The sequence below is a fragment of the Choloepus didactylus genome, chromosome 21 (assembly GCF_015220235.1).
Source record: "Choloepus didactylus isolate mChoDid1 chromosome 21, mChoDid1.pri, whole genome shotgun sequence".
Taxonomy (NCBI): domain Eukaryota; kingdom Metazoa; phylum Chordata; class Mammalia; order Pilosa; family Megalonychidae; genus Choloepus; species Choloepus didactylus.
In genome coordinates, this window is record NC_051327.1 from 3,434,303 (window position 1) to 3,459,948 (window position 25,646).

The window sequence follows — 25,646 nt, forward strand, 5'->3', positions numbered from 1 at the left end:
GACTGATCTTTGATAAGGCCCCCAAAGTCACTGAACTGAGCCATAATGGTCTTTTCAACAAATGGGGCTGGGAGAGTTGGATATCCATATCCAAAAGAATGCAAGAGGACCCCTACCTCACCCCCTACACAAAAATTAACTCAAAATGGACCAAAGATCTCAATATAAAAGAAAGTACCATAAAACTCCTAGAAGATAATGTAGGAAAACATCTTCAAGACCTTGTATTAGGAGGCCACTTCCTAGACTTTACACCCAAAGCACAAGCAACAAAAGAGAAAATAGATAAATGGGAACTCCTCAAGCTTAGAAGTTTCTGCACCTCAAAGGAATTTCTCAAAAAGGTAAAGAGGCAGCCAACTCAATGGGAAAAAATTTTTGGAAACCATGTATCTGACAAAAGACTGATATCTTGCATATACAAAGAAATCCTACAACTCAATGACAATAGTACAGACAGCCCAATTAAAAAATGGGCAAAAGATATGAAAAGACAGTTCTCTGAAGAGGAAATACAAATGGCCAAGAAACACATGAAAAACTGTTCAGCTTCACTAGCTATTAGAGAGATGCAAATTAAGACCACAATGAGATACCATCTAACACCGGTTAGAATGGCTGCCATTAAACAAACAGGAAACTACAAATGCTGGAGGGGATGTGGAGAAATTGGAACTCTTATTCATTGTTGGTGGGACTGTATAATGGTTCAGCCACTCTGGAAGTCAGTCTGGCAGTTCCTTAGAGAACTAGATATAGAGCTACCATTCGATCCAGCGATTGCACTTCTTGGTATATACCCGGAAGATCGGAAAGCAGTGACACGAACAGATATCTGCACGCCAATGTTCATAGCGGCATTATTCACAATTGCCAAGAGATGGAAACAACCCAAATGTCCTTCAACAGATGAGTGGATAAATAAAATGTGGTATATACACATGATGGAATACTACACAGCAGTAAGAAGGAACGATCTCGTGAAACATATGACAACATGGATGAACCTTGAAGACATAATGCTGAGCGAAATAAGGCAGGCACAAAAAGAGAAATATTATATGCTACCACTAATGTGAACTTTGAAAAATGTAAAACAAATGGTTTATAATGTAGAATGTAGGGGAACTAGCAATAGAGAGCAATTAAGGAAGGGGGAACAATAATCCAAGAAGAACAGATAAGCTATTTAACGTTCTGGGGATGCCCAGGAATGACAATGGTCTGTTAATTTCTGATGGATATAGTAGGAACAAGTTCACAGAAATGTTGCTATATTAGGTAACTTTCTTGGGGTAAAGTAGGAACATGTTGGAAGTTAAGCAGTTATCTTAGGTTATTTGTCTTTTTCTTACTCCCTTGTTATGGTCTCTTTGAAATGTTCTTTTATCGTATGTTTGTTTTCTTTTTAACTTTTTTTTTCATACAGTTGATTTAAAAAAGAAGGGAAAGTTAAAAAAAAATAAAAAAGAAAAACAAGGAAAATAAAAAGATGTAGTGCCCCCTTGAGGAGCCTGTGGAGAATGCAGGGGTATTCGCCTACCCCACCTCCATGGTTGCTAACATGACCACAGACATAGGGGACTGGTGGTTTGATGGGTTGAGCCCTCTACCATAAGTTTTACCCTTGGGAAGATGGTTGCTGCAAAGGAGAGGCTAGGCCTCCCTATATTTGTGCCTAAGAGTCTCCTCCTGAATGCCTCTTTGTTGCTCAGATGTGGCCCTCTCTCTCTGGCTAAGCCAACTTGAAAGGTGAAATCACTGCCCTCTCCCCTACGTGGGATCAGACACCCAGGGGAGTGAATCTCCCTGGCAACGTGGAATATGACTCCCGGGGAGGAATGTAGACCCGGCATCGTGGGACGGAGAACATCTTCTTGACCAAAAGGGGGATGTGAAAGGAAATGAAATGGGCTTCAGTGGCAGAGAGATTCCAAAAGGAGCCGAGAGGTCACTCTGGTGGGCACTCTTACGCACACTTTAGACAACCCTTTTTAGGTTCTAAAGAATTGGGGTAGCTGGTGGTGGATACCTGAAACTATCAAACTACAACCCAGAACCCATGAATCTCGAAGACAGTTGTATAAAAATGTAGCTTATGAGGGGTGACAATGGGATTGGGAAAACCATAAGGACCACACTCCACTTTGTCTAGTTTATGGATGGATGAGTAGAAAAATAGGGGAAGGAAACAAACAGACAAAGGTACCCAGTGTTCTTTTTTACTTCAATTGCTCTTTTTCACTCTAATTATTATTCTTGTTATTTTTGTGTGTGTGCTAATGAAGGTGTCAGGGATTGATTTAGGTGATGAATGTACAACTATGTAATGGTACTGTAAACAATCGAAAGTACGATTTGTTTTGTATGACTGCGTGGTATGTGAATATATCTCAATAAAATGATGATTAAAAAAAATATATAATAGAAAATAAATAAATAAATAAATAAAACCAATGTGAGAATTTCAAGGGCAGCTATAGGCCATGAATTCCACCTCAAGGAAGACCAGCCTGTCTGACAGTTTCCCAGTCTGTAGCCACCATCAAAGGAAATCAAATAATGCTGGGTATAATTCTAAAGTATAGATTTGTTTTATTATTTGAATTTAAACACTTCCAATATGCCTCACAATAATTTCTAGTTTAGAAAAAAAAATGGGCCAAGGACTTGTTTCTCTGAAGAAGATATACAAATGGCCAATGACCACCAGAAAAAATACTCAACATTATTAGCCATTAGGGAAATGCAAATCCAAGCCACAATGAGACACCACCTCACTCCCACTAGAATAGCTATTTTTTTCAATGGATAATAATAGTGCTGACAAGGATGCGGAGAAATGGGAATTATTGTATATTGTTGATGAGAATGTAAAATGGTCAGCCACTATGCAAAACAGTTTGGCAGTTTGTCAAAGTCAAACATAGGACAGAAGCTTTGAACCAGCAAGAACTCACAGAAACATCTTTCTCAAAGTTTCAGAAAATGATTAAAGGATTGCAGCAACTGGACAAGTGCTGTTTCAAGGAAAAGCCTACTTACAAGTGGCAGGGCAGGCCCGTGCCATGCCTGAGCATGCCCTGCCTGACTGAGATACGGCCGCCAACACGTACAGGGTTGGAGACTACACCTACTTTGAGAACTCCTCCAGCAACCCGTACGTGACCTGGAGGATTGAAGAGCTCAATGAGGTGTTGAGGCACTTCTCTCTGGAGAGCCAGCTGCAGCCGTCAACATCAGGGGGTCCCCCAGGAAATGCCAAGCCCCCACCCCATCACCTGCTGATGATGCTGCCTCCCAGCAGGCTGACCTTGTGCTATGGGCACCTCAGCTTGGACAAAACGTGCGCTTGCAAGGAAGGAGCAGCCAGGAGTCACGGGATGTCCAAGGAGGCCTTTCAACATGAAAAACAGAGCAAAACAGACCTGGGAAAAGAATCAGGAAGAAAAGGAGATGAAGCAGGGAACAGAAGAAAACTACAGCCAGAACAGCAAAAGCCACTAACAGGTGGCCTTGGAGGGGAGGACAATTTACCCCAAAATTGGTTAGGATGTGGCAAACAGGAAATTATTCCAAAAATGAGAAACAGCTCTTGAAAAAAGAAAAGGGTCCATAGAAATAAAAAAAAAAAATGGAATAAAAGAATGGGGTGATAAAGTTGAGGATATCGTCCAGAAAACAGGACAGAAGCACAGACCAGGAAAGAAAAAAATTAAGGAAATTAGAGGATTGATCCAAGTGCAACATCCAAATAGTAGGAATTTGAGAAAGCAAGAACTCTGCAAACAGGAAGAAGAAATGACCTAAGAAACAAGAACCAAAACACTTGAATTTATAGATTCAAAGGCTCTACTTCAGGCATGTTTTAAATTTCAGAAATGGGTGGGGAGGGGGAGTGAAAGTATTGTAAAATGTTTTTAGAGAGGAAAATCAGGTCATAGACACAGGACCAGGAACCAAACTATGATTGGACTTTCCAACTGCAGCTTTGCAAGTGAGAAGGCAGTGGTGCTGTGACCTCAAATTCTATGTCTCTCAAACTGCTGTCCTGCTTGTAGGTGAATTAAAGACAGTTTCAGGCATGCACAGTCTCAAAATTTGCCCCAGCTCCTTTCTCAGGGCTGGCAGAAGTTGTTGCAAAACCAAGCAATAAACCCAGGAAGGCAAGGGGATCCTCCCACTCAGGGTGAAGGCAGCCGGGTGAGCAAGAGGGGCTGACGACACTCTCCAGGAGCAAATGATTCCCCATGTGCTTTCTCCACTCAGAAGCTCTGCCACTGAGAGTTTTAGGGAAGAATGAGAGATAGTTATATAGAAAACCAGGCAAATAAAAAAGTGAGATGATTGATAGATCCCTAAAACAGTTGTTCGAGGAAGAAAAAGGAAGCTCAGCTGGTTTTACCTAGTTTCGTAATGATAATTCTATAAACATTGAGAATTGATTCAATCAAAGCTATGGTATCATGAGCATGGGGCTATTGTGCAGGTGAGGCCTGAGGGCACGGGAGCCTGGTCTCCCTAATAATGAGCTGTGATGCCCTTTCCAGTGGAAAACCATGACCAGGCAGCACAGCCCACTGCTCAGAGAGGTGAGAACTCTGGGGTATCTGGAACACCTCTGTCAGCTGGGAAGGCATATGGCCATCACCTGCTCTTCCTTTGCTTCCAGGTTGCATTTCAAAATGGCATTCTCCAAAATGTCTCTGGGTCTCTCTTAGCTTCTCTGGGGCAAACTCTGGGCTTCATCTCTTAGCTTAGCATTTTCAAATGTGCTTCTATCTGCATCTTCAAGCATCTCCAAGCATCTCCAAGCATCAACAAGCATCTAGGTCTATATCAGCTCTTAGCTTCTCTCTTAAATACTCCAGTGAACTAATCAAGACCCACCCTGAATGGGCAGGCCCACACCTCCATGGAAATAATCTAGTCAAAGGTATCACCCACAGTTTGATGGGTCACATCTTCATAGAAACATTCAATCAAAAGATTCCACCCTAATCAAAAGACTAATAAATCAGCCCCCACAAGATTGCATTAAAAAACATGGCTTTTGGGGGGACATAATATATCCAAACCAGAACAGATACTGCATATGTTCCTGCTGTCACACAGTAGAGGGGAGCAAGATGGTTGTGGCTCAGGGCAGCTCCTGGAAGAGACTTGAAGACTTGAAGGAGTGGCATGTTGAAAGAACATCAAACCCAACACTAGGAGAATAAAGATCTGATACAGCAGATCATTTCATTCTTAGCTTTTCCCATTTCTTGGGTTAATCTACACCTCAGATGAGGTGCATGTATCTCTTTTTTTGTTTCTAGCTTCTGTATATGCAGGATGCTGGCTGGAGAAATGCCAACCCCACTCCAACTAGACATAGGCCGAGTAGAATAATCACATGAGGTGAGGTATTTTAAACTCTGCCACAAGCCTGCAATTATGAACAGCTGCTGCCTCTTATGCAATGGGTATTCTGTGACCCAACTACAACAGGATTTATCTGATGCTCCTGATACTATCACTCTGAGAATGAACTATACTGGCATCCTAAAAATGCCATCAAATCCCATGGGAATTGTGTGGGCTTTTAAAAAACACAATTATGCATCTTAATTATTTAGTCTCCTTATGGAGTATCTTTTGCTACAACTCCAAGTGGTCCTGAACATTTTTACAATGCATGTGTCCCATATGTGCTTGGTGAGTTAAATTTGAGTCGAATAATTGTTTCTTTTAGGAATCACTGAAAATTGATAATCAGGAACATATTTATGGAGGGAAAACAAAAATGAAAAACCAGTTTGTCTACCTAAATTTCAGAGTACTATGATGAATCCAACATTTCTCAATCATAGGATGAAGTATTTATGGTTTTGGAACTAATGAGCTAGGAAATGATTGCAGCAGTGAGGGAGAGGCCAAGTTGGTGGGGCAAGGCTTCTGAAATTATTTTCCCTGCCAAGACTATCCATCTTAATTATCTTTCACTTATTATATTCAGCCCCATAAAAATTTATTTTATAAATTTGGAGACTCTATTTTATGTTTGGATTTTTTATTAATGTTTAATTACTTAAGTACTACACTGAATCTCTTCTTTAAAAAATTAGAACATGAGAGATAAAGCTAAAAAATTCTTTTGCCCTAGCTCTTCCTAACCTCCCCAAGATAGCTACTGCTGTAAATTCGGGATATTTTTACTAAATATGTGCTTTAGGTATGTTATCTGGTACGAGTAGATGTGAATCTTTTTGTCAAAAAAATTCTAAGCTTATGGTATGTGAATTAAGTCTCAATAAAGCTGTTAACAAATTTTTAATTTAAAAAATGAAGGAGAGATTATGATGTTCTCAGATAAACAAAAGCTGAGGTCGTTTGTCAACAATAGACTGCCCTACAAGAGATGCTAAAGAGAGTTCTGCAGGTTGAAAGGAAAGGATGACGACAGACAATAGATTGAAGCTGCATGAAGAAATAAAGATCTCCGGTGAGGGTTAATGACAGGGGTAAATAAAATTCCAGTGATATTATATTTTTTGTTTGTAACTCCACCTTTTGCTTCCTACATGATCTACAAGGCAAATGAATAAAATGTAGTCAGAAATCAGTGGTTTTGGATTCATAATGTATAAACAAAATTTGTGACAAGAACTACATAAAGGGATTCCCACTGGATTTGGGGGAGCTAAGATGCAAATTTAAGTCTAGAGACTCCAGCTACTGTTTCGAGGGGTTGAGAGTTGTGTTCTCTAACACCACAGAGGAGGTTTGGCTTTCTGGGAGTGATTCAGAGACATTGAAGTACAAAGAAGAGACACTTTTAGAGAAGTAAAATATGACTAGAAGCAATGGAGAAGAGCCCAAGACAGGGGGAAGAATGGAGAGGCCCCAGCAAGGAGTCGGTAAACACACGCTCTTGGCCAAGAAGAAAGCACAGAACTTCACGAAGAAGGATGTTAAAAGTTACTTATTTTGGAATGCTTTTGTGCTTCTCATGGTCACTGTTGTCACTGTGGGTACAATACTTGGATTTGTCCTCTGACCATATAAAATGAGCTACTGGGAAGTGAAGTACTTCTTTCCTGGGGAACTTCTGATGAGGATGTTACAGATGTTGGTGTCACCATTGATCATCTCCAGTCTTGTCACAGGAATGGCAGCCCTAGATAGTAAGGCATCAGGGAAGATGCAAATGCGAGCTGTAGTCTATTACATGATGATGACCATCATTGCCATGGTGATTGGCATAACACTGTCATTACCATCCATCCTGGGAAGGTCACAAAGGAAAACATGCACAGAGAAGGTAAAATTGTACAAGTGACAGCTGCAGATGCCTTTCTGGACTTGATCTGGTGGAAGCTTGTTTTAAACAGTTTAAAGCCAATTATGAGAAGATAAGCTTTAAAGTGCCCATCTAGACCAATGAAACACTCGTGGGCACTGTGATAAGCAATGTGTCAGAAGCCATGGAGACTCTTATGTGAATCACAGAGGAGCTGGTCCCAGCTCCAGGATCCATGAATGAGGTCAATGCCTTGGGACTCATCTTCTCCACGTGATTTGGTTTTGTGATTGGAAACATGAAGGAACAGGGGCAAGCCCTGAGAGACTTCTTTGATTCTTTTAATGAAGCTATCATGAGATTGGTAGCAGTGATAATGTGATATGCTCCTCTTGGCATTCTCTTCCTGATTGCAGGGAAAACTGTTGAGGTGGAAGATATGGGAATAACTGAGGGGACAGCTCACCATGTACACAGTGACCATCATCATGGGCCTACTCATTCATGCAGTCGTTGTCCTGCCCTTCCTCTTCTTCCTGGTAACACGTAAAAACCCTTGGGTTTTTATTGGAGGAGTGCTGCAAGCACGTATCACGGCTCTAGGAACCTCCTCAAGTTCTGCCACCCTACACATCACCTTCAAGTGTCTGGAAGAGAACAATGGCATGGACAAATGGGTCACCAGATTCATGCTCCCAGTGGCGGCTACCATTAACATGGATGGGACCACTCTCTATGAAGCTTTGGCTGCCACTTTCATTGCTCAGGTTAACAACTTTGACCTGAATTTTGGACAGATTAGTATGATCAGCATCATAGCCATGGCCACCAGCATTGGGGTCACTAGGATTCCTCAGTTTTCAACAATAAGCCCCTTATTTTGTTTTCCTCCCTACTCTGATAGTATTGGACATACACATCCAAAAGCAAGGGAGAATTTTCAGTAACCAAAATGTATGGCTTTCATACTACCTTTCAAAATTTTAAATCATTTCATGTCAGTCTTGCATAATAAGGTATTGAGATAAAAAAATATTCTTGATCAGTTTATGTGACACAAAATCCTGTAAATGTGATTTTTTTTGTAAGTTAAAGAATCAAATATAAGCAAAAAACATATTTTTAAGTCAGGTTTTGAAGTTTAAAAATCCTTCAGAACACAATTCTATTTTAGTCTCAATACATAACAACCTGAGAAACTACAATCAGTTATTAGTTGAACAGAAGGGTTTCTTCCTTTCTCTTCTGACTTATGTGCTTATTATATTAGTAGCAGGATAATACATATACACAGCTAGCACAGTGGTGAGGAGGGGCATAAAGTAAAATTTCCATGTGGCCTTGAGCAAGTCACTTCTAATATTTAGGCTTTAATGTCCTCATCTGTAAAATGGGTGGGTTCCTAGATGCCTTTACAGTCTTTTCTAGTTTGAACATCCTGTGACGGAATGAAAGTCCTTGCCCTCTATTTCCCTCAGAACATCCTGTAGCAAGTATCATTCTTAGAACATGGGGCTTTCAGAAACAACATTTTGTTGGGAGTGAACATTTCTAACCAAGGGCAAGATGGTTGTATATTCACCAGGTCTGTTCCAGAGTGTCAGTTTCACAAGTCACCTGGCAAAAGGCCATGTCAGGAGTGGAATAATTCATAAAACCCTTCAAAATATCCACTTCTTTCCTACTCTTTCTAAACTAAAGGGACTGCTCTGGGAAGGAGGTTCTCCTCAATTTGACAAAAGATTTTTAGAAAATAAAACATAAGAGTAGCAAGGGTGCTCATGGACTTACTATGGAACACTATAAAGAGCCAGCTAAGAAAGAATGTAACGTGGTTGGCAATGTAATGAGAGGATTTTAAAGCACCAATGTTATATTTCCTGAAGGAAGAACAAAAGAGGAGAGGGTTTTTGTCTGCTTGTTTGTTTTAAATACCCAAAACACTTTTTCTCATTGGTTCAAAATCATTCCCCAAGGAAAGGAAGTCTGCATAGCGTATCAAACTATAAGGTTGCTTGTTACATATTTTACGGGAGCGAAATGTAGCACTCTAACAGGAATCCATGAGCTGGATTACATTAATCAACAGTTCTTAGAATGAGAGAAACAAGATATTTCTTTGTGTTGGAATTCCACTTATGAAATCATTCAACACCTTTAGCTGGAGTAGGTTTTTGTTTTATTTAGTTTTGTTTTGTTTCTGTCCCCGAGAGAAATGGTGGAAGATGAGTTGGTATAAAAGCCCTGCCAATGAGACGGCAAGTAAAAACAGCAGAAGTAAAGGTTTAGATGAGCCAGCTCCCAGGTTTAGCTGTGTTTGACTTCCTGACTGAAAAATGGACTTACATATGCTAACAAACTGAAAGTCTAGACACACATCTTCTGATAACACAGTAAGAGGTATTTTTATAGAGATCATGAGTATGTTGTGTCTACAAATAAAGCTAACATTAGGTTATAGTGGAGTAAACATTTAATGTCAAGGCTCTATTTGGAAAATACACTACAAAAGTTAAAGTACATGGCTGCCATTTTATAATGCCAATAGAAAAAACTAATCCTGTCAAATTAATCATTACAGAGTGATCTTTTTTTTTTATATTGACCATTTCTTACGGAAACCAGGTCCTCTAGGAAAGATCCTCTCACCAGCCCATCACAGGCTCTGCATGTACATGCACTCAGTGTGGACTGAAAAGCATTACTTTGTAGATGTATATCCAACAAAGAAAAAGAAATAGTTTTACATTTTAAAAAAATCTTCATAAAGGTGGGGGGATGGAGGAGTATAGGAACATAGTTTGTGCATACTATTGAAGTGAAGTTGGTATCAAAGCAAACAAGATTGTTACAGATTTAGGATGTTAAATTATAAGACCCAATGTAACTACAAAGAAAATATCAGAGACTACTGTACCAGTTTGTATTATGTTCCCCAGAAAAAGCCATGTTCTTTGACGCAATCTTGTGGGGGCAGACATATTAGTGTTGATTAAGTTGGAATGTTTGGATTAGGTTGTTTCCATGGAGATGCGCCTCCCCCGACTGTGAGTGATAACTCTGATTGGATAATTTCCATGGAGGTGTGGCCCCATCCATTCAGTGTGGGCCTTGATGAGTTTACTGGAGCACTATATAAGCTTAGACAGAAAGAGCAAGCTTGCTACGGCCAAGAGGGACACTTTGAAGAATGCACAGGAGCTGAGAGGGGAGCTGCAGATGAGAGACAGTTTGAAGACGACCATTGAAAGCAGACTGTTGCTCCGGAGAAGTTAAGAGAGGACAAACTCCCCAAGAGCAACTGAGAGTGACATTTTGAAGAGGAGCTGCAGCCTAGAGAGGAATGTCCTGGGAAAAAGCCATTCTGAAACCAGAACTTGGAGCAGACACCAGCCACGTGCCTTTCCAGCTAACAGAAGTTTTCCGGACGCCATTGGCCATCCTCCAGTGAAGGCACCCACTTATTGATGCATTACCTTGGACACTTTATGGCCTTAAGACTGTAACTTTGTAACTAAATAACCCTCCCCCACCTTATAAAAGCCAATCCATTTCTGGTATTTTGCATCCTGGCAGCATTAGCAAACTGGAACAACTATATAAGCTCATAAAGACAGAAACTAGAGTACCAATTGCCAGGGGCATAGGCAGGGAGGGTGTTTTGGTTTGGTAACTCTGAAGAAATGCAATATACCAGGAATGGGTTTGCTTTTACAATAAGGATTTATTAACTTACAAGCTTACAGTTCTTAGGCTGTGAAAAATGTCCAAATTAAGGCATCAACAGGACAGTACCTTCTCTGAAGTCACGCGATCGGTGATCTTGGGCCTGTCTGTCAGACAGCAAGGCGCATGGTGATGTCTGCCGGTCCTTCTCTCCTGGGTTTCATTGCTTCCAGTTTCTGGCTTCGGTGGCTCCCTCTCAGCTTCTCTGGGGCTTTTTCTGTGAACTTCTCTTAATTTCATTTCTTTGTGTTTTATCCTCTTATAGAGGACTCCAGTAAGAGGATTAAGACCCACTTTGAATAAGGTGGGTCACATCTCAGTTGAAATAACCTAATCAAAACATCCCACCTACAATGGATTAAAAGGCTTAAAAGAACAAGGCATTTTCTGGGGTCTATAACAGCTTCAAACCAACACACAGGGGAATGGTTAGTTAATGCAAAACACGTTTGGAGTTTCTGTTTGGAGTGATAAGAAAGTTCTAGAAATGGATGGTGGTGAGGGTACTGCAACATAGTGAATGGAATTAATCAATTCAGTAGACTGGGATGCTTGGGAGGGGGTTGAGATGGGAAAACTTATGCTGTGTATATGTTCCCACAATAATAATAATAATAATAATAATAATAATAATAATAATAAAAAGAAGAACTACAGAGACAATGACAATTAAAAGCAATTACTGATCCTGGATGAGATCTAAAAAGGGAGGGGAGAAGGCTGAAAAGGACATTGTTGGAACATACAGAAAAATTGGAATATCAACTATAAGCTTTATATCAATGTTTAATTTCTTGAACTTGATAACTATACCTAAGATGGATACATAAATAAATGTCATTGTTCTTAGGAAATGTACATGGCCCCTATTAATTATTCAAGGTACATGATGTATACATCTTACACTCAAGATAGACAGACAGACAGGTAGACATATGGATGGACAGACAGCTAGATAGGTAGGTAGGTAGAATGATATGGCATGTGTAGCAAAATGTTAAAATTTGTGGATTTGGGTATCTAGGGGGAGAGGGTCTACTGGAATTCTTTGTCTTATTTTTCTATCTGTCTTGTAAGCTTGAAAGTATTTCAAAATTAAAAGTTTAAAATAAAAAAAAAAATGGTTATACAGAGAATTACCATATGACCCAGCAATCCCACTTCCAGGTATATAACCAAAAGAACTGAAAACAGGGATTTGGAGAGTATTTGTACACTGAAGTTCACAGCAGCATTATTCACAGTAGCTAAAAGGTGGACACAACCCAAATGTCCATCAGCAGATAAACAGATAAGCAAATGTGGTATACACATGCAATGGAATACTACTCAGCCTTAAAAAGGAATGACATTGATATACATCACTACATGGATGAACTCTGAAGACATCATGTTGAGTGAAATAAGTCAGACACAAAAGAACAGATATTGCTTTATTCCATTTACATGAAATAGCTAGAATATGCAAATTCAGAGAGACTAAAAATAGAGTACTGGTTACCAAAGGTGGGTGGGTGAGGAATGGGTAGTTAATGCATAGTAGGTATAGGATTTTTTGGGGGTGATGAGAAAGTTCTGGTAATGGTTGGTGGTGAGAGTAGCACAACACTCTGAATGTAACTAACCCCACTGAATGGAATGCTTGGGAATGGCTGACATGTAAAAGTTTATGTTCTGTATATGTCTCCACAATTACAAAAAAAGAAAAGAGAAACTGAAGAGACAATGACAATTAAATATATGATCCCAGACTGAATCTAATAATGGAAGAAAAAAGGTCCAAAAGGACCTCATTGGGACATTTGAAAAAAAATTGGAATATAGAAATAAATTTTATATCAATGTTAAAGTTCTTGAACTTGATAACTGAACTTAAGGTGCACATATTCACACAAGTGAATATCCTTGTTCTTAGGAAATGTACATGGAAGCTACGACCTAATCCCAAATAGTTAGAAAATGATACATAGGTAGACAGACAGACAGTCAGGCAGAATGATACAGAACCTGTGGCAACTGTTAAAATTGGTGGGGAAGAACCTAAGATGGCAGCTAGGTGAGACAGGGCAAAAAAACACCTCTGTGAAAAATACTAGACAAAAACCAGGGGATGACCCAGAACACCACTTCCAGTGATGCACCAGCTGGACAAGGTCTGCTAGAACCACAGGGGCTGTGCACTTGGTGAAACCGGGAGTCTGCATTCTGAAACAAGTAAGCCAGCTGAAAGACCCATGGCTGCGCTGTGGTGTGGGAAAGCTGGGGGTTGGCGTTTGGAGACGGACTGGTTCTTTAAAAAAAAAAAAAAGGGAAAAACCCAGGAGTGGCTACAGTTGCGACAGTGGGAACCGCACAGTGAAGCACGGCAGGAGTGGGCTGAGCCAACCTCTTGGTGTCTGGCGTGGAGAATAGCCTGCTGCAGATTCCCTCAGGACCAGGGGAGCGAAGGAGAGAGTCAAAAAGAGAAAGAAACCCCTCTGCTTGCAGCTGGCTCCCCGGCAGACTGGAGACACTCCTACCCGGGGCTGTGCCCACAGCCCAGAGCTGCACCAGTTGTCCTGGAGCTGGGAAGGAGGATCTGTGCAAACAGGGTGGGGGTTGAGATGCCCCAATCAGCCATCTTTGCAACAGGCTGAGAGCGCCCCTGCACAGCCCGGCGGCCCAGGGCTTCCCTTGAGGGACGGTGCGCACTTGTAACATAGCACAGCCTTCCCTCAGCAGAGGTCCTGGAAGATCACAGCTGAGAAGGTGGGCCTGTTCAGGAAACCCAGGGATGCTATGTCAATGCTGGTGGTTTGTGGATCAGCCACAGAGAAAATCTGGGGCAAAACTGAAATGAAGGCTTAGACTCTTGCAACAGCCTTGAAACTCTGGGAACACCTGGGAGGTTTGAATATTAAAGCAGTCCTGCCTCCCTAACCACCCAGACACATGTCCACATTAAGGGCAGACAGCTCCAACAACACACCCAAACTGAGTTCACCAACTGAACCCCACAAGAATCATTTCCCAACACACCACAAAGACAAGGTTGAGGAGAACTGACTTGAGGGGTATAGGTGACTCGCAGATGCCATCTGCTGGTTAGTTAGAGAAAGTGTACGCCACCAACTTGTATTTCTGAAAAACTAGATGGGTATTTTTTTTTACAACTTGAAAGAACCCTATCAAGCAAAGCAAATGCCAATAGGCCAAAAACAACAGAAAATCTTAATGCATATGATAAAACCAGATGATATGGAGAACCCAATCTCAAACACCCAAATCAAAATATCAGAAGAGACACAGTACTTGGCACAATTAATCAAAGAACTACAAGCAAGGAATGAAAACATGGCAAAGGATAAACAGGACATGAAGAAGAACATGGCACAGGATATAAGGGACATAAAGAAGACCCTAGACGAGCATAAAGAAGAAATTGCAAGAGCAAATAAAAAAATAGAAGATCTTATGGAAATAAAAGAAACTGTTGGCCAAATTAAAAAGACTCTTGATACTCATAATACAAGATTAGAGGAAGCTGAACAATGACTCAGTGTCCTAGAAGGCCACAGAACAGAAAATGAAAGAACAAAAGAAAGAATGGAGAAAAAAATCAAAAAAATCGAAATGGATCTCAGGGATATGATAGATAAAATAAAACGTCCAAATTTAAGACTCATTGGTGTCCCAGAAAGGGAAGAGAAGGGTAAAGGTCTAGAAAGAGTATTCAAAGAAATTTTGGGGGAAAAATTCCCCAACCTTCTATACAATATAAATACACAAAGCATAAATGCCCAGCAAACTCCAAATAGAATAAATCCAAATAAACCCACTCCAAGACGTATTCTGATCAGACTGTCAAATACTGAAGAGAAGGAGCAAGTTCTGAAAGCAGCAAGAGAAAAGCAATTCACCACATACAAAGGAAACAACATAAGACTAAGTTGTGACTACTCAGCAGCCACCATGGAGGCGAGAAGGTAGTGGCATGACATATTTAAAATTCTGAGAGAGAAAAATTTCCAACCAAGAATACTTTATCCAGCAAAGCTCTTCTTCAAATTTGAGGGGAGCTTAAATTTTTCACAGACAAACAAATGCTGAGAGAGTTTGCCAATAAAAGACCTGCCCTATTTCAGATACTAAAGGGAGCCCTACTGACAGAGAAACAAAGAAAGGAGAAAGAGATATAGAGAATTTTAACAGGCATATATAGAACCTTACATCCCAAATCACCAGGACACTCATTTTTCTCTAGTAATCATGGATTTTTCTCCAGAATGGACCATATGCTGGGACATAAAACAAGCCTCAAGAAATTTAAAAAAAAAATTGAGAATATTCAAAGCACATTCTCTGATCACAATGGAATACAAATAGAAGTCAAAAATTTTTGAACTGTAACTCCACTATTTACTTCCTACATGATATAAAATACACAAACTCTAATGACAAATCAGTGGTTTTGAACTCAATGTAAAATATGTAATTTTTGACAAGAACTATATAAAGGTGGGGGAATGGAGGAGTATAGGAACATAGTTTATGTGTCCTATTGAAGTTAAGTTGGTATGAAAAAAAACAAGATTGTTACGGATTTAAGAGGTTAATTTTAAGCCCCACAGTAAACACAAAGAAATTATCAGAGAATATAACCATAGAGATAAAAAGTAGAGTATGGGTTAAGAGAAATGGGGGAAGGGGCAATAGGGAGTTAAGAAGTGAGTGTAGCGTTGCTATTTGAGGTGAAGGGAAATTTCTAGTAATGGATGGTGGGAAAGAGCATTACAACATTCTAAATGTGATTAATCCCACTAATGGAAGTCTAGGGAGGGGGTGGAATGGGAAGATTTAGGCTGTATATATGTTTCCACAACTGAAAAAAAAAAAGACATTCTAAATAGATGACAATTGAATGCCAAGGATGAACTTGGATGGGATTGGAGGATGGAGGACTGGTGGCTCAAAGAGACACAGTTGAGACATAAGGAAAAGGAAATATAGAATGTAAGCTTTGTATCATTGTTGAATCTCTTGTACTTCTTAGCTGCGCTTAATGGGATTGCATAAAAGAATGTTCTTGTTCATGGGAAGTGTATACGTGAATTACAGTGTATGTTCAAGGATGTGTGCAGCTAGCTCTCATATGTTCAGAAGACAGAGCAATAGATGATGGATGATAGAGAGGGAGGGAGGGAGGGAGGGAAAGAAATAGCGATGTAACAGCATGTTAAAGTTGGTGGACTGAGCTATCGGGGAAGGGGGGATCAAGGTATGCTGGAGTTCTGTGTATTGGGTTTGCATTGTTTTTGCAACTGTTCCTATAAGTTTGAATTTATTTCAAAATAAAATTAAAATAAATTAAAATAAAATAAAATAAAATTGGTGGATGGGGGTATCCGGGGCAAGGATTGGGGTGGAAGTCTTTGTATGGGTTTTGTATTATTTTGCAGCTCTCCTGTAAGTTTGCAATTATTCCAAAACAAGAGTTGAAAAAGAAGAAGAAAAAGAAAGCATGTCAACACAGCAACACTTAAAACATTTTAGAAATATTTCTATTCCAAATTGTTTAAACAATTTTGAAAGCTGGCAAACAGTAAGAACTAGTCTATCGAGAATAACTTACTCCTTGAAGACTATGAATAACAGGTTTTATTTATCATTTAATGGTGAAGATAAGGAAAATCCTGTATCACAGGCTGGATTAAGTCATGTTTTAAAAAGATATATTTTAGTAAGGGAAGCAATTTGATTTATCAACTCTCCAGTGGTATAATAAACAGTAGAACCCAGGGGAATGAATCTCCCTGGCAACGTGGAATATGACTCCCAGGGAGGAATGTAGACCCGGCATCGTGGGATGGAGAACATCTTCTTGACCAAAAGGGGGATGTGAAAGGAAATGAAATCAGCTTCAGTGGCAGAGAGATTCCAAAAGGAGCCGAGAGCTCACTCTGGTGGGCACTCATACGCACAATTTAGACAACGCTTTTTAGATTCTAAAGAACTGGGGTAGCTGGTGGTAGATACCTGAAACTATCAAACTACAACCCAGAACCCATGAATCTTGAAGACAATTGTATAAAAATGTAGCTTATGAGGGGTGACAATGGGATTGGGAAAGCCATAAGGACCACACTCCCCTTTGTCTAGTTTATGGATGGATGAGTAGAAAAATAGGGGAAGGAAACAAACAAACAGACAGACAAAGGCACCCAGTGTTCTTTTTTACTTTAATTGCTTTTTCACTCTAATTATTATTCTTGTTATTTTTGTGTGTGTGCTAATGAAGGTGTCAGGGATTGATTAAGGTGATGAATGTACAAGTATGTAATGCTACTGTGAACAATCGAATATACGATTTGTTTTGTATGACTGCATGGTATGTGAATATATCTCAATAAAATGAAGATTTAAAAAAAGATTAAAAAAAATGAATAAACAGTAGACTGGTATATTTTTTGAAGGAGGGCATGTCCTCTTCAGTAATGGTCATGACCATGGTATTTTAGTAATGCTCTGGAATTCCAGGACTCAGGCTCTTAGCCAAGTATTTTGAAACCTGGCTCCAAGAAAACTCGTTTTATATATAACAGACATGGGAATCTTAAATGCCCTAATAAAGAAAAAGTACATGTTCACAGGAAGCTCTGCTGAGGCCTAAATAAAAAAGTTTAGAGGAACAAAATTCAAATTAAAAGGTTTAAAATACCATGGTGTTTGGTTCTCATTGGGTTTTCCTTCCTTTTTCCTTTGATCTCTTTTTTTCCATTATGTTTCTACTGAATCTTGTATATATTGACTAGGCTCCTGTGCTGGTTTGGATATATTATGTCCCCCAAAAAGCCGTGTTCTGTAATGCAATCTTTCGGGGGCAGATTTATGTCTTCTGATTAGGGTGGAAACTTTCGATTGCTTCCATGGAGATGTTACTCACCCAACTGTGGGTGATACTTTTGATTAGATTATTTCCATGGAGGTGTAGCCCCACCCATTCAGAGAGGGTCTTGCTTAGTTCACTGCAGTACTTAAGAGAGAAGCCAAGAGCCGACACAGACCCAGGTGCTTGCTGATGCTCGAAGATGCTTGGAGATACAGACCAAAGGACATTTGGAGATGCTAGGCCAGGGTTTGCCCTGGAGAAGCTAAGAGAGGACTCCCAGATGCTTAGAGAGAAATGCCCTGGGAGAAAGAAGCAAGGACACACAGGAGCTGAGAGAGAGAAGCAAAGACAGAAGCCCAGAGACATTTTGGAGAAAGCCATTTTGAGACACAACCCCGGAGCAAAGACCAGCAGACACCAGCCACGTGCCTTCCCAGCTGACAGAGGTGTTCTAGATGCCATCGGCCATTCTTCAGTGAAGGTATCCTCTTGTTGATGCCTTAGTTTGGACACTTTTATGGCCTGAGAACTGTAAATCTGTAGCCAAATAAACCCCCTTTATAAAAGCCAATCAATTTCTGGTACTTTGCAAAATGGCAGCATTAGAAAACTGGAACAGCCTCTGAATCTTAAGGAACCTTAATAAATGTAAGTCATTTTTCCAAATTACTGATATCACCAGGTTTTCAATTTCCTCAGTCAGCTAAGAGTTAAATCTTTAACCCCTGTAGGGAAATATGGGAAGAACCATCACTTACCTGTGGACCTATGAAGCTTGCCTGTACATGATGCTCCTTAAGGAAGAACATCTCTGGGAATGATATTATCTGCAAAGATCATCATGACATTGTTGAAGAAAGTTAAACGGAAGACTGGAAGGAAATTCATTATGAGAAAAAGCCAAAAGTTTTTCTGGTTCAAGATTTGTCTTGTCAATAAAATGATGATGGTCCAGGAGAGGTTCCGTTCATTTCTAAGAGAGGGTTTGCCTCAGGGTTTCCTTTGGGTTCCAAGAAGCACAGGTTGTCCATGTCGGCTTGAAGCCTGGCAGTAGCAAGAATGACAGTGACAACAGTGATCGCCTGAAAATTGGGCAAAATGTCCATGTTCTCAGAGATGAGGCCACAGTAAAGGATTCTGGTAGGTCCCACCAGTGACACCAACTTGGTTAATGTTAATAAGCTGAACCCAACTTTTGTTTTGTTCTGGTTTGCTAATGCCGCCATTTTGCAAAACACCATAAATGGATTGGCTTTTATAAAGGGATTTTATTTGGTTACACAGTTACAGTCTTAAGGCCATAGTGTCCAAGGTAAGGCATCAACAATTGGGTACCTTCACTGGAGGATGGCCAATGGCATCTGGAAAACCTCTGTTAGCTGGAAAGGCATGTGGCTAGTGCCTGCTCCGGATTTCTGGTTTCAAAAGGGCTTTCTCCTAGGACATTCCTCTCTAGGCTGCAGCAGTTCTCCAAAATGTGATTCTTGGCTGTTCTCAGGTTGTGTTTCAAAATGGCATTCTCCAAAATGTCTCTGTGTCAGCTTCTCAGGTACTTGGGGCTAGTACCTCCAAAGGATCAGCAAAACTCTGCTTTCAACAGCCTTCTTCAAAATATCTCTGTAAGTTGCAGCAGCAGTGAGCTCCTTCTATCCGAGCCTTTTATATAGGGCTCTAGTAAATTAATCAAGGCCCATGCTGAATAGCCAGGGCTACACCTCCATGGAAATTATCTAATCAGAGTTATCACCTACAGTTGGGTGGGTCACGTCTCCATGGAAACAACCTAATCCAAAGGTTCTAACTTAACACTAATATGTCTGCCCCCACAAGATTGCACCAAAGAACATGTCATTTTGGGGGATATAATACAACCAAACCAGCATATGTCTAGTGAAAACCTGTGAACAGTGCACACTGAGCTTGCTGAACAAAGGTAAGCGTGTCATCAAAAGCACATAATGACACCACAAGGTGAAGGCCACTAAGCCAGTCACCTTCACAATAGTATTTCCAAGGGAACCAAGGAAGCAGGATGCACTGTGCGAGACATTAACACAGAGGCTTGACCAGCATTTGCTTTAAACTTGTTGTGACAATACCCAGTTAAGTCATTAAGAGCATTCCAGATCCTTAAAATTACCTAGAGAGAAGAAAACACACAGGATTATTTTAGCATCATCCTATATTTATGAAAATAAATCCTGAATTTTTATTTATGTCAAGGAGCCACAGATGATCAGCCAAAACAAAACTCATTTTCAGAACCAGCAGGGAGCGTACGTGTAGAAATACTCATAACAATAACAGCAAAGACTATTCTAAAAGCCAACCTTCACTCACTTTATATCCTGTTACAAATGAGGAAACTGAGGGCTTAAAATATCAATTTTTGCCATCTCAAAACAGATGTAATAAGTATGTTATTATCAGTAATAAACAAGATACATTATAAAATGTAAGGTTTTTAAAAACACGATAATAATACTAATTGTTACAAATAAGTTAATTTTCCAGATAACCAAAGATTACCCTTTTAACACTGAAGCTTTTATATTTTTAAGTAGTAATCTTTTACTTAAATCTCTCTTTGCCCTCAAACAGAGGATCTTGGACATGGTTAACTTCTTCTTGATAACTTCAGTGTCTGAAGAATCAACTCTTTGGCAAATCACACAACTATGAGAAAGGAGAAACTCTGTCCCAGGTGAAAGGACAATAAGGGTGCTTTCTCACCTGGGCTTGGTAAAAGGCCCTTCTGAAATCTGGTATAGACTTAAAAAAAAAACTTCACATAGTAGAAACTGAAGATGAGTTTAGCATTTCAGTCTTTAAAGGGATCCTAGAGAGGAAGCCATGGCGTGGGTACCAGTGGAGTCTGCAGTGGAAGAGCTGATGCCCGGGCTCTTGCCGGTGGAGCCCCGCGACGTGTCAGAAGGTTTCGATCCCTCTGTACTCCCGAGGACGCCTCGGGAATACCTGAGGCGGGTCCAGATTGAAGCGGCTTTATGTCCAGATGTTGTGGTAGCTCAGATTGATCCAAAGAAGTTGAAAAGAAGGCAAACTGTAAATGTTTCTCTTTCAGGATGCCAGCCTGCTCCTGAAGGATATTCCCCAACACTACAATGGCAACAGCAACAAGTGGCACGGTTTTCAGCTGTTCGACAGAGTGTGAACAAACATAGAAGCCACTGGAAATCACAACAGTTGGATAGTAATGTGACCATGCCAAAATCTGAGGATGAAGAAGGCTGGAAAAAATTTTGTCTGGGTGAACGATTATGTGCTGAAGGGGCTGCTGGACCAGCTACAAATGAAAATCCAGGAATCGATTATGTACAAATTGGTTTCCCTCCCTTGCTTAGTATTGTTAGCAGAATGAATCAGGCAACAGTAACTAGTGTCTTGGAGTACCTGAGTAATTGGTTTGGAGAAAGAGACTTTACTCCAGAGTTGGGAAGATGGCTTTATGCTTTGTTGGTTTGTCTTGAAAAACCCTTATTACCTGAGGCTCATTCACTGATCCGGCAGCTTGCAAGAAGGTGCTCTGAAGTGAGACTCTTAGTGGACAGCAAAGATGATGAGCAAATTCCTGCTTTAAATTTATTAATCTGTTTGGTTAGCAGGTATTTTGACCAACGTGATTTAGCTGATGATCCATCTTGATGTAGCTGCTATTTCAGGAATAGAAGATTTTTGTGATAAAGACAGCCTAAGTTTGAGGAATGCAATGCAAATTCAAGCACAAGCCTCTCATCTTCAACACTATGTGAAGGGCCCTCATCTTAACCTGTGCAGCTCAAGTTGATATTCAGAAAATGCAATGTATTGTTTTGAAAGTCCGAAATATCTATGAAAAATCCCGCCCAGTTTTTGATTATCACTTTGAATAGTTTTCTGCAATCACATGCTTTTAAAACTTAGTGCCAGTTATTGGTGAAGCAGCCTACACAGAAATTGTATGATGAAATTTTACATTATTTTGTTTACTGTTTCATTATCTTTATACCTAATACATATAAAACTTTATTGAAAACTTGCTTTGGTTACTAAAATTTTGCTTGACTCTTAAAACAAAAGACAATGGATAAATGCCCTTAGTATTAGAAGTAAAATAATGTAGATTAAGTGACAAATATGTTCATAGTCTAAAATCAACAAAATAAAGTTGTAATCCTTTCCATCCTCTATGGGAGGTGGAAAAGGGAAAGGGGGTTGGGAATAATAATAATCAGGCAACCAATAGCTTTGCCACACGTTATAATTGAAGCAGATTTTATGTTTTGTTTTTTTTCTCTTGTTACATCTTCATAAAATTCATTTTTAAAAGGCAAAAAAAATAAAAAATAAAAAAAATAAAAAAAAATAAAGGGATCCTAGAATATGCCCAAGCAATGGGTTTGATACTTAAAAGTTTCATTTTTCCATGCAGAAGAACTCTTATTTCTTACGTTAAAAAAAAACTAAAAGTTACTGTTTGCATAGAACAGCTGAAGGGTAGCAAAATTCCACTGGGCACTAGTTAATTTTGGCTAAATAAAATTATATTCATTATGAGCAAAATCTCCAAAGTAGGAAAGTTAGGGACATTTCCAATTCAACTTAAAGAGTCCAAAATCATTAGCTGTGAATATGTCACCAGACTTAACATTTTACTTATTTATCCACTCAACATTTTTTGAGATGTTGATTTTAGTTTAATATATTTTTAATATCTCTTCTAAGTTATAAAAATAGAATTTAGCCAAGAGTTTGGACATGCCCAGTAGATGTGTTTATGGCATTTTTATTCTCCCTAGTTGGTAGGGAGTACAACAGAAAAAGAACAGTGAAGTGACATCCTGTAGTTAAAGTCAGAGAAAGAAGGGATGATAGTGATGATGATGATGCAAGCCTTTCATCTTAGTGTAAAGTTGTTCATCAATAGTACAGACTTAAATTTGAAGATTTATCAATCTTCTCCTGATGGACTGTGTAACTTTGGTGCAAAGCACACATTAAGGTGCATATAGAATGAATAAATTCTGATCCTTGCCCCACTTATTTCTGGTCTATTGTCTTATCCTTCCAATGACTTGATTTATTCAACTGGAAAACAGGTTGAGTTAACCAAACAAGAGATAGGCAGAGATTCATCTTCCTTTTAATCTTGACTAGAGTTTCAAGAGAATGCTGTGATTTTCCTGTTTTATCACTGGCTTACTGGAATATTTGGCCAGGTCTCCACAATATTACTGAGTCAGAAAACAGACAAATAGATAACTCAAGGGATGTTACTTGCTTGTACAATCCTTGGACCTTAATTTTAACTTTGGAGACTCAGGAACAGAATTAAGCAAGTACTTCAGTCTGTTCTGCCCAATTAATTAGGAAAGATGAGGGCAAGTTTGAAGCTGTGCTCAAATGATCAAATTACCTAACACTCCTAAACACTGTCACTGGATAGAGTCATAAATGATTCTAATTCTATGGGCCTTAGGGCCCTAGAATTACCAAAAGGAGTCATAAACCTATATGCAGACCAAGTAATGTCTATAGATTGAATAAAGAACAGTTTGCCAATGTATGTACTAGTGCAATGTATTAAGAAAATTTTGTAGATTCTGCTGCAATGATAAAATACAAATCTGATTTTTTTCCATCATTATGCAGTTTTTACACAAAGGATAATTGAAAAGTACAAGTACTATTTTGAAGAGGTCAGCCAACATTTTTGGCTTTAAAAGGTAATTCTCAGATTTGAAAAAGCTGGGAGATACTATGAAAGATCTCACTCTAGGGAGTTAGTTTTGGCATAAATGAGAATGAAGATTGAGGGTAAAGCTCACAGGTTGGCTAAGAGAGCCAGAAAACAAGGGGATCAGTAGATCCAAAGGCAGAGACACAAATTTAGCTCACCAAAATCTAGGCCCTCTTCTTTTTTTAGTTTTATTTTAGGCATGTTAAAACAAGAAACATGACACACCTTTCAGAATTTCCTCATCATTAAGTCCGCAGGCAGGTAACAGTATTTATAACTGCAGACTATGGCAAAGAGTTATAAACGCCTTGAGATGAGTTCAAAATTTTAAAAAAGAATATTGCATTAAGCAGCCATCCTACTGAAACATGTGAATAGAAGGCATTTACAGCATTCCAAAAATATTCTACAGCCTGAACTTCTTTTTGCTTGCATGCATTAGAAGAGGAAGTAAAATCTTCCTTATTTCTATCTGCAAAAGGAAATATTATTTTGCTGTAGATTACTTTCATCAGAATAAATATGTATTTCACTAAGTATCAAACTGCAAATCACCACTTACTTTTTTTAAAAGCTGCCCCTACTTCTTGTTCATGGGAAATGTATATGTGAATTACATTGTTTGTTCAAGGATATGTGCAGCTTGCTCTCATACGTTCAGAAGACAGAGCAATAGATGATGGATGATAGATAGGGAGGGAGGGAAAGAAAGAAACGGTGGTGTGACAGGATGTTAAAGTTGGTGGATCGGGGTATCGGGGGAGGGGGGCTGGAGTTCTGTGTATGGGGTTTGTATTGTTTTTGCAACTGTTCCTGTAAGTTTGAATTTATTTCAAAATAAAATTAAAAAAAAAAAAAAAGCTGCCCCTACTATCTAAAAACTCTCCAAAAACTCTCCTTGTATGATTTTACTATAGCAATGAGACACAAAAGAACAAGCATATTTTATCTTTACAACCAAGGACAAAGGACTTCTGAAGCTGGTTCTTCTTTACCACAAAATGTTTTATAAAGAAAAGTTTAAAAGTAGTGAAAAGGTGCAATGATTTGGCTGAGTGGATGCACTAAATACCAATGAATTATAAGATGAACACCCAAAATCCACATATTAAAATCAATTTGGATTGTTATTCATTAACCTGCTAATAAAACAAATATTGTTGCTGAAGAGGCTGCTTATGATTGCTTCCAAGCTATGACTAAGCAGACTCTAAAAAGAATGCTAGAAACTCTATCAAACCAGGGCTTTTAGCAATTAAAAGCTAACACCTCTTTTTCAATGCAATTTGTGTTCAAACTTTTCCAGGAAAATAAAAATCCCCAAATGAAAAGAACCTACTAACTTCAAAAAACATAAAGCCTGTTTTATTGTTGTTTGCCATTTTTAACTATCAAAAAGTTTAATTCTGCAAGTAATTTATTTTTTGAAAGAAAATTGTTAAAGAATATTGGAATTCATTTTTCCCAAAAGGAGTCAAAATGAGCTTCTATTTGCCATCAAGGAAATGAGCTTCTATTTGTCATCATGGAAACAGCCAGTACTTTCAATGTTGCAGATCAGCAACAATGGAATATGAGCCTACTGAAGGTCAAATGCAAGATTTTGGCCCTTCAATTTCCACAAATCACTATTAGCAAATCCTAAATCCAATCATTGCTGTTTCCGAAAGGTTCTATCTATACTGATTTATTTTTAAATTAAGATAATTGGTTTTAAATTATTTTTCTTTTGGCTCTGGACCAATATCTCTACCTGAATATTGACAGCAAGGGCAACCAGAGGCTCTACAAGGGACCTAGCTTACTTCTTCTTTTTAAGCTGGCAATAAAAAATAGATCAGTAACATTTTATCTTTCAGATTTTTTTGAATCTTTTGGATTCAAGAGGAACTGATTTGTGAACTTCCCATTCCTCTTTCATTATTATATTGTTATTATTATTACTACTTTCTAACACCATTATAATTAAGAGTGAAACCACAGGTGGGCCAAAACCAGTTTGTGGGGATGTCCTCTGTCCTGTAACCTTT

The 25,646-nt window shown here is 39.1% G+C and overlaps 2 protein-coding genes across 2 annotated transcripts in view; one reads left to right on the top strand and one right to left on the bottom strand.

Moving 5' to 3' along the window:
- The window catches only part of LOC119518035, a 53,594-nt gene extending 33,100 nt beyond the window's left edge, over positions 1 to 20,494 (bottom strand). The window contains 5 exon segments of the mRNA XM_037815140.1: positions 18,687 to 18,850; positions 18,853 to 19,092; positions 19,778 to 19,911; positions 19,913 to 20,019; positions 20,471 to 20,494. Of these exon segments, the coding sequence (XP_037671068.1) occupies positions 18,687 to 18,850; positions 18,853 to 19,092; positions 19,778 to 19,911; positions 19,913 to 20,019; positions 20,471 to 20,494 (669 nt within the window).
- Positions 20,495 to 20,730: 236 nt separating this feature from the next.
- Positions 20,731 to 21,912, top strand: LOC119517748 (gem-associated protein 2-like). The gene has a single exon (XM_037814722.1). It carries the CDS (start codon positions 20,733 to 20,735, stop codon positions 21,540 to 21,542), a length of 810 nt encoding a protein of 269 aa, XP_037670650.1. The 5' UTR covers positions 20,731 to 20,732; the 3' UTR covers positions 21,543 to 21,912.
- Positions 21,913 to 25,646: the final 3,734 nt, after the last annotated feature.

Excerpts from the sequence above, each read along its gene's own strand:
- LOC119517748 (XM_037814722.1), top strand. The coding sequence starts at position 20,733 with ATGGCGTGGGTACCAGTGGAGTCTGCAGTGGAAGAGCTGATGCCCGGG.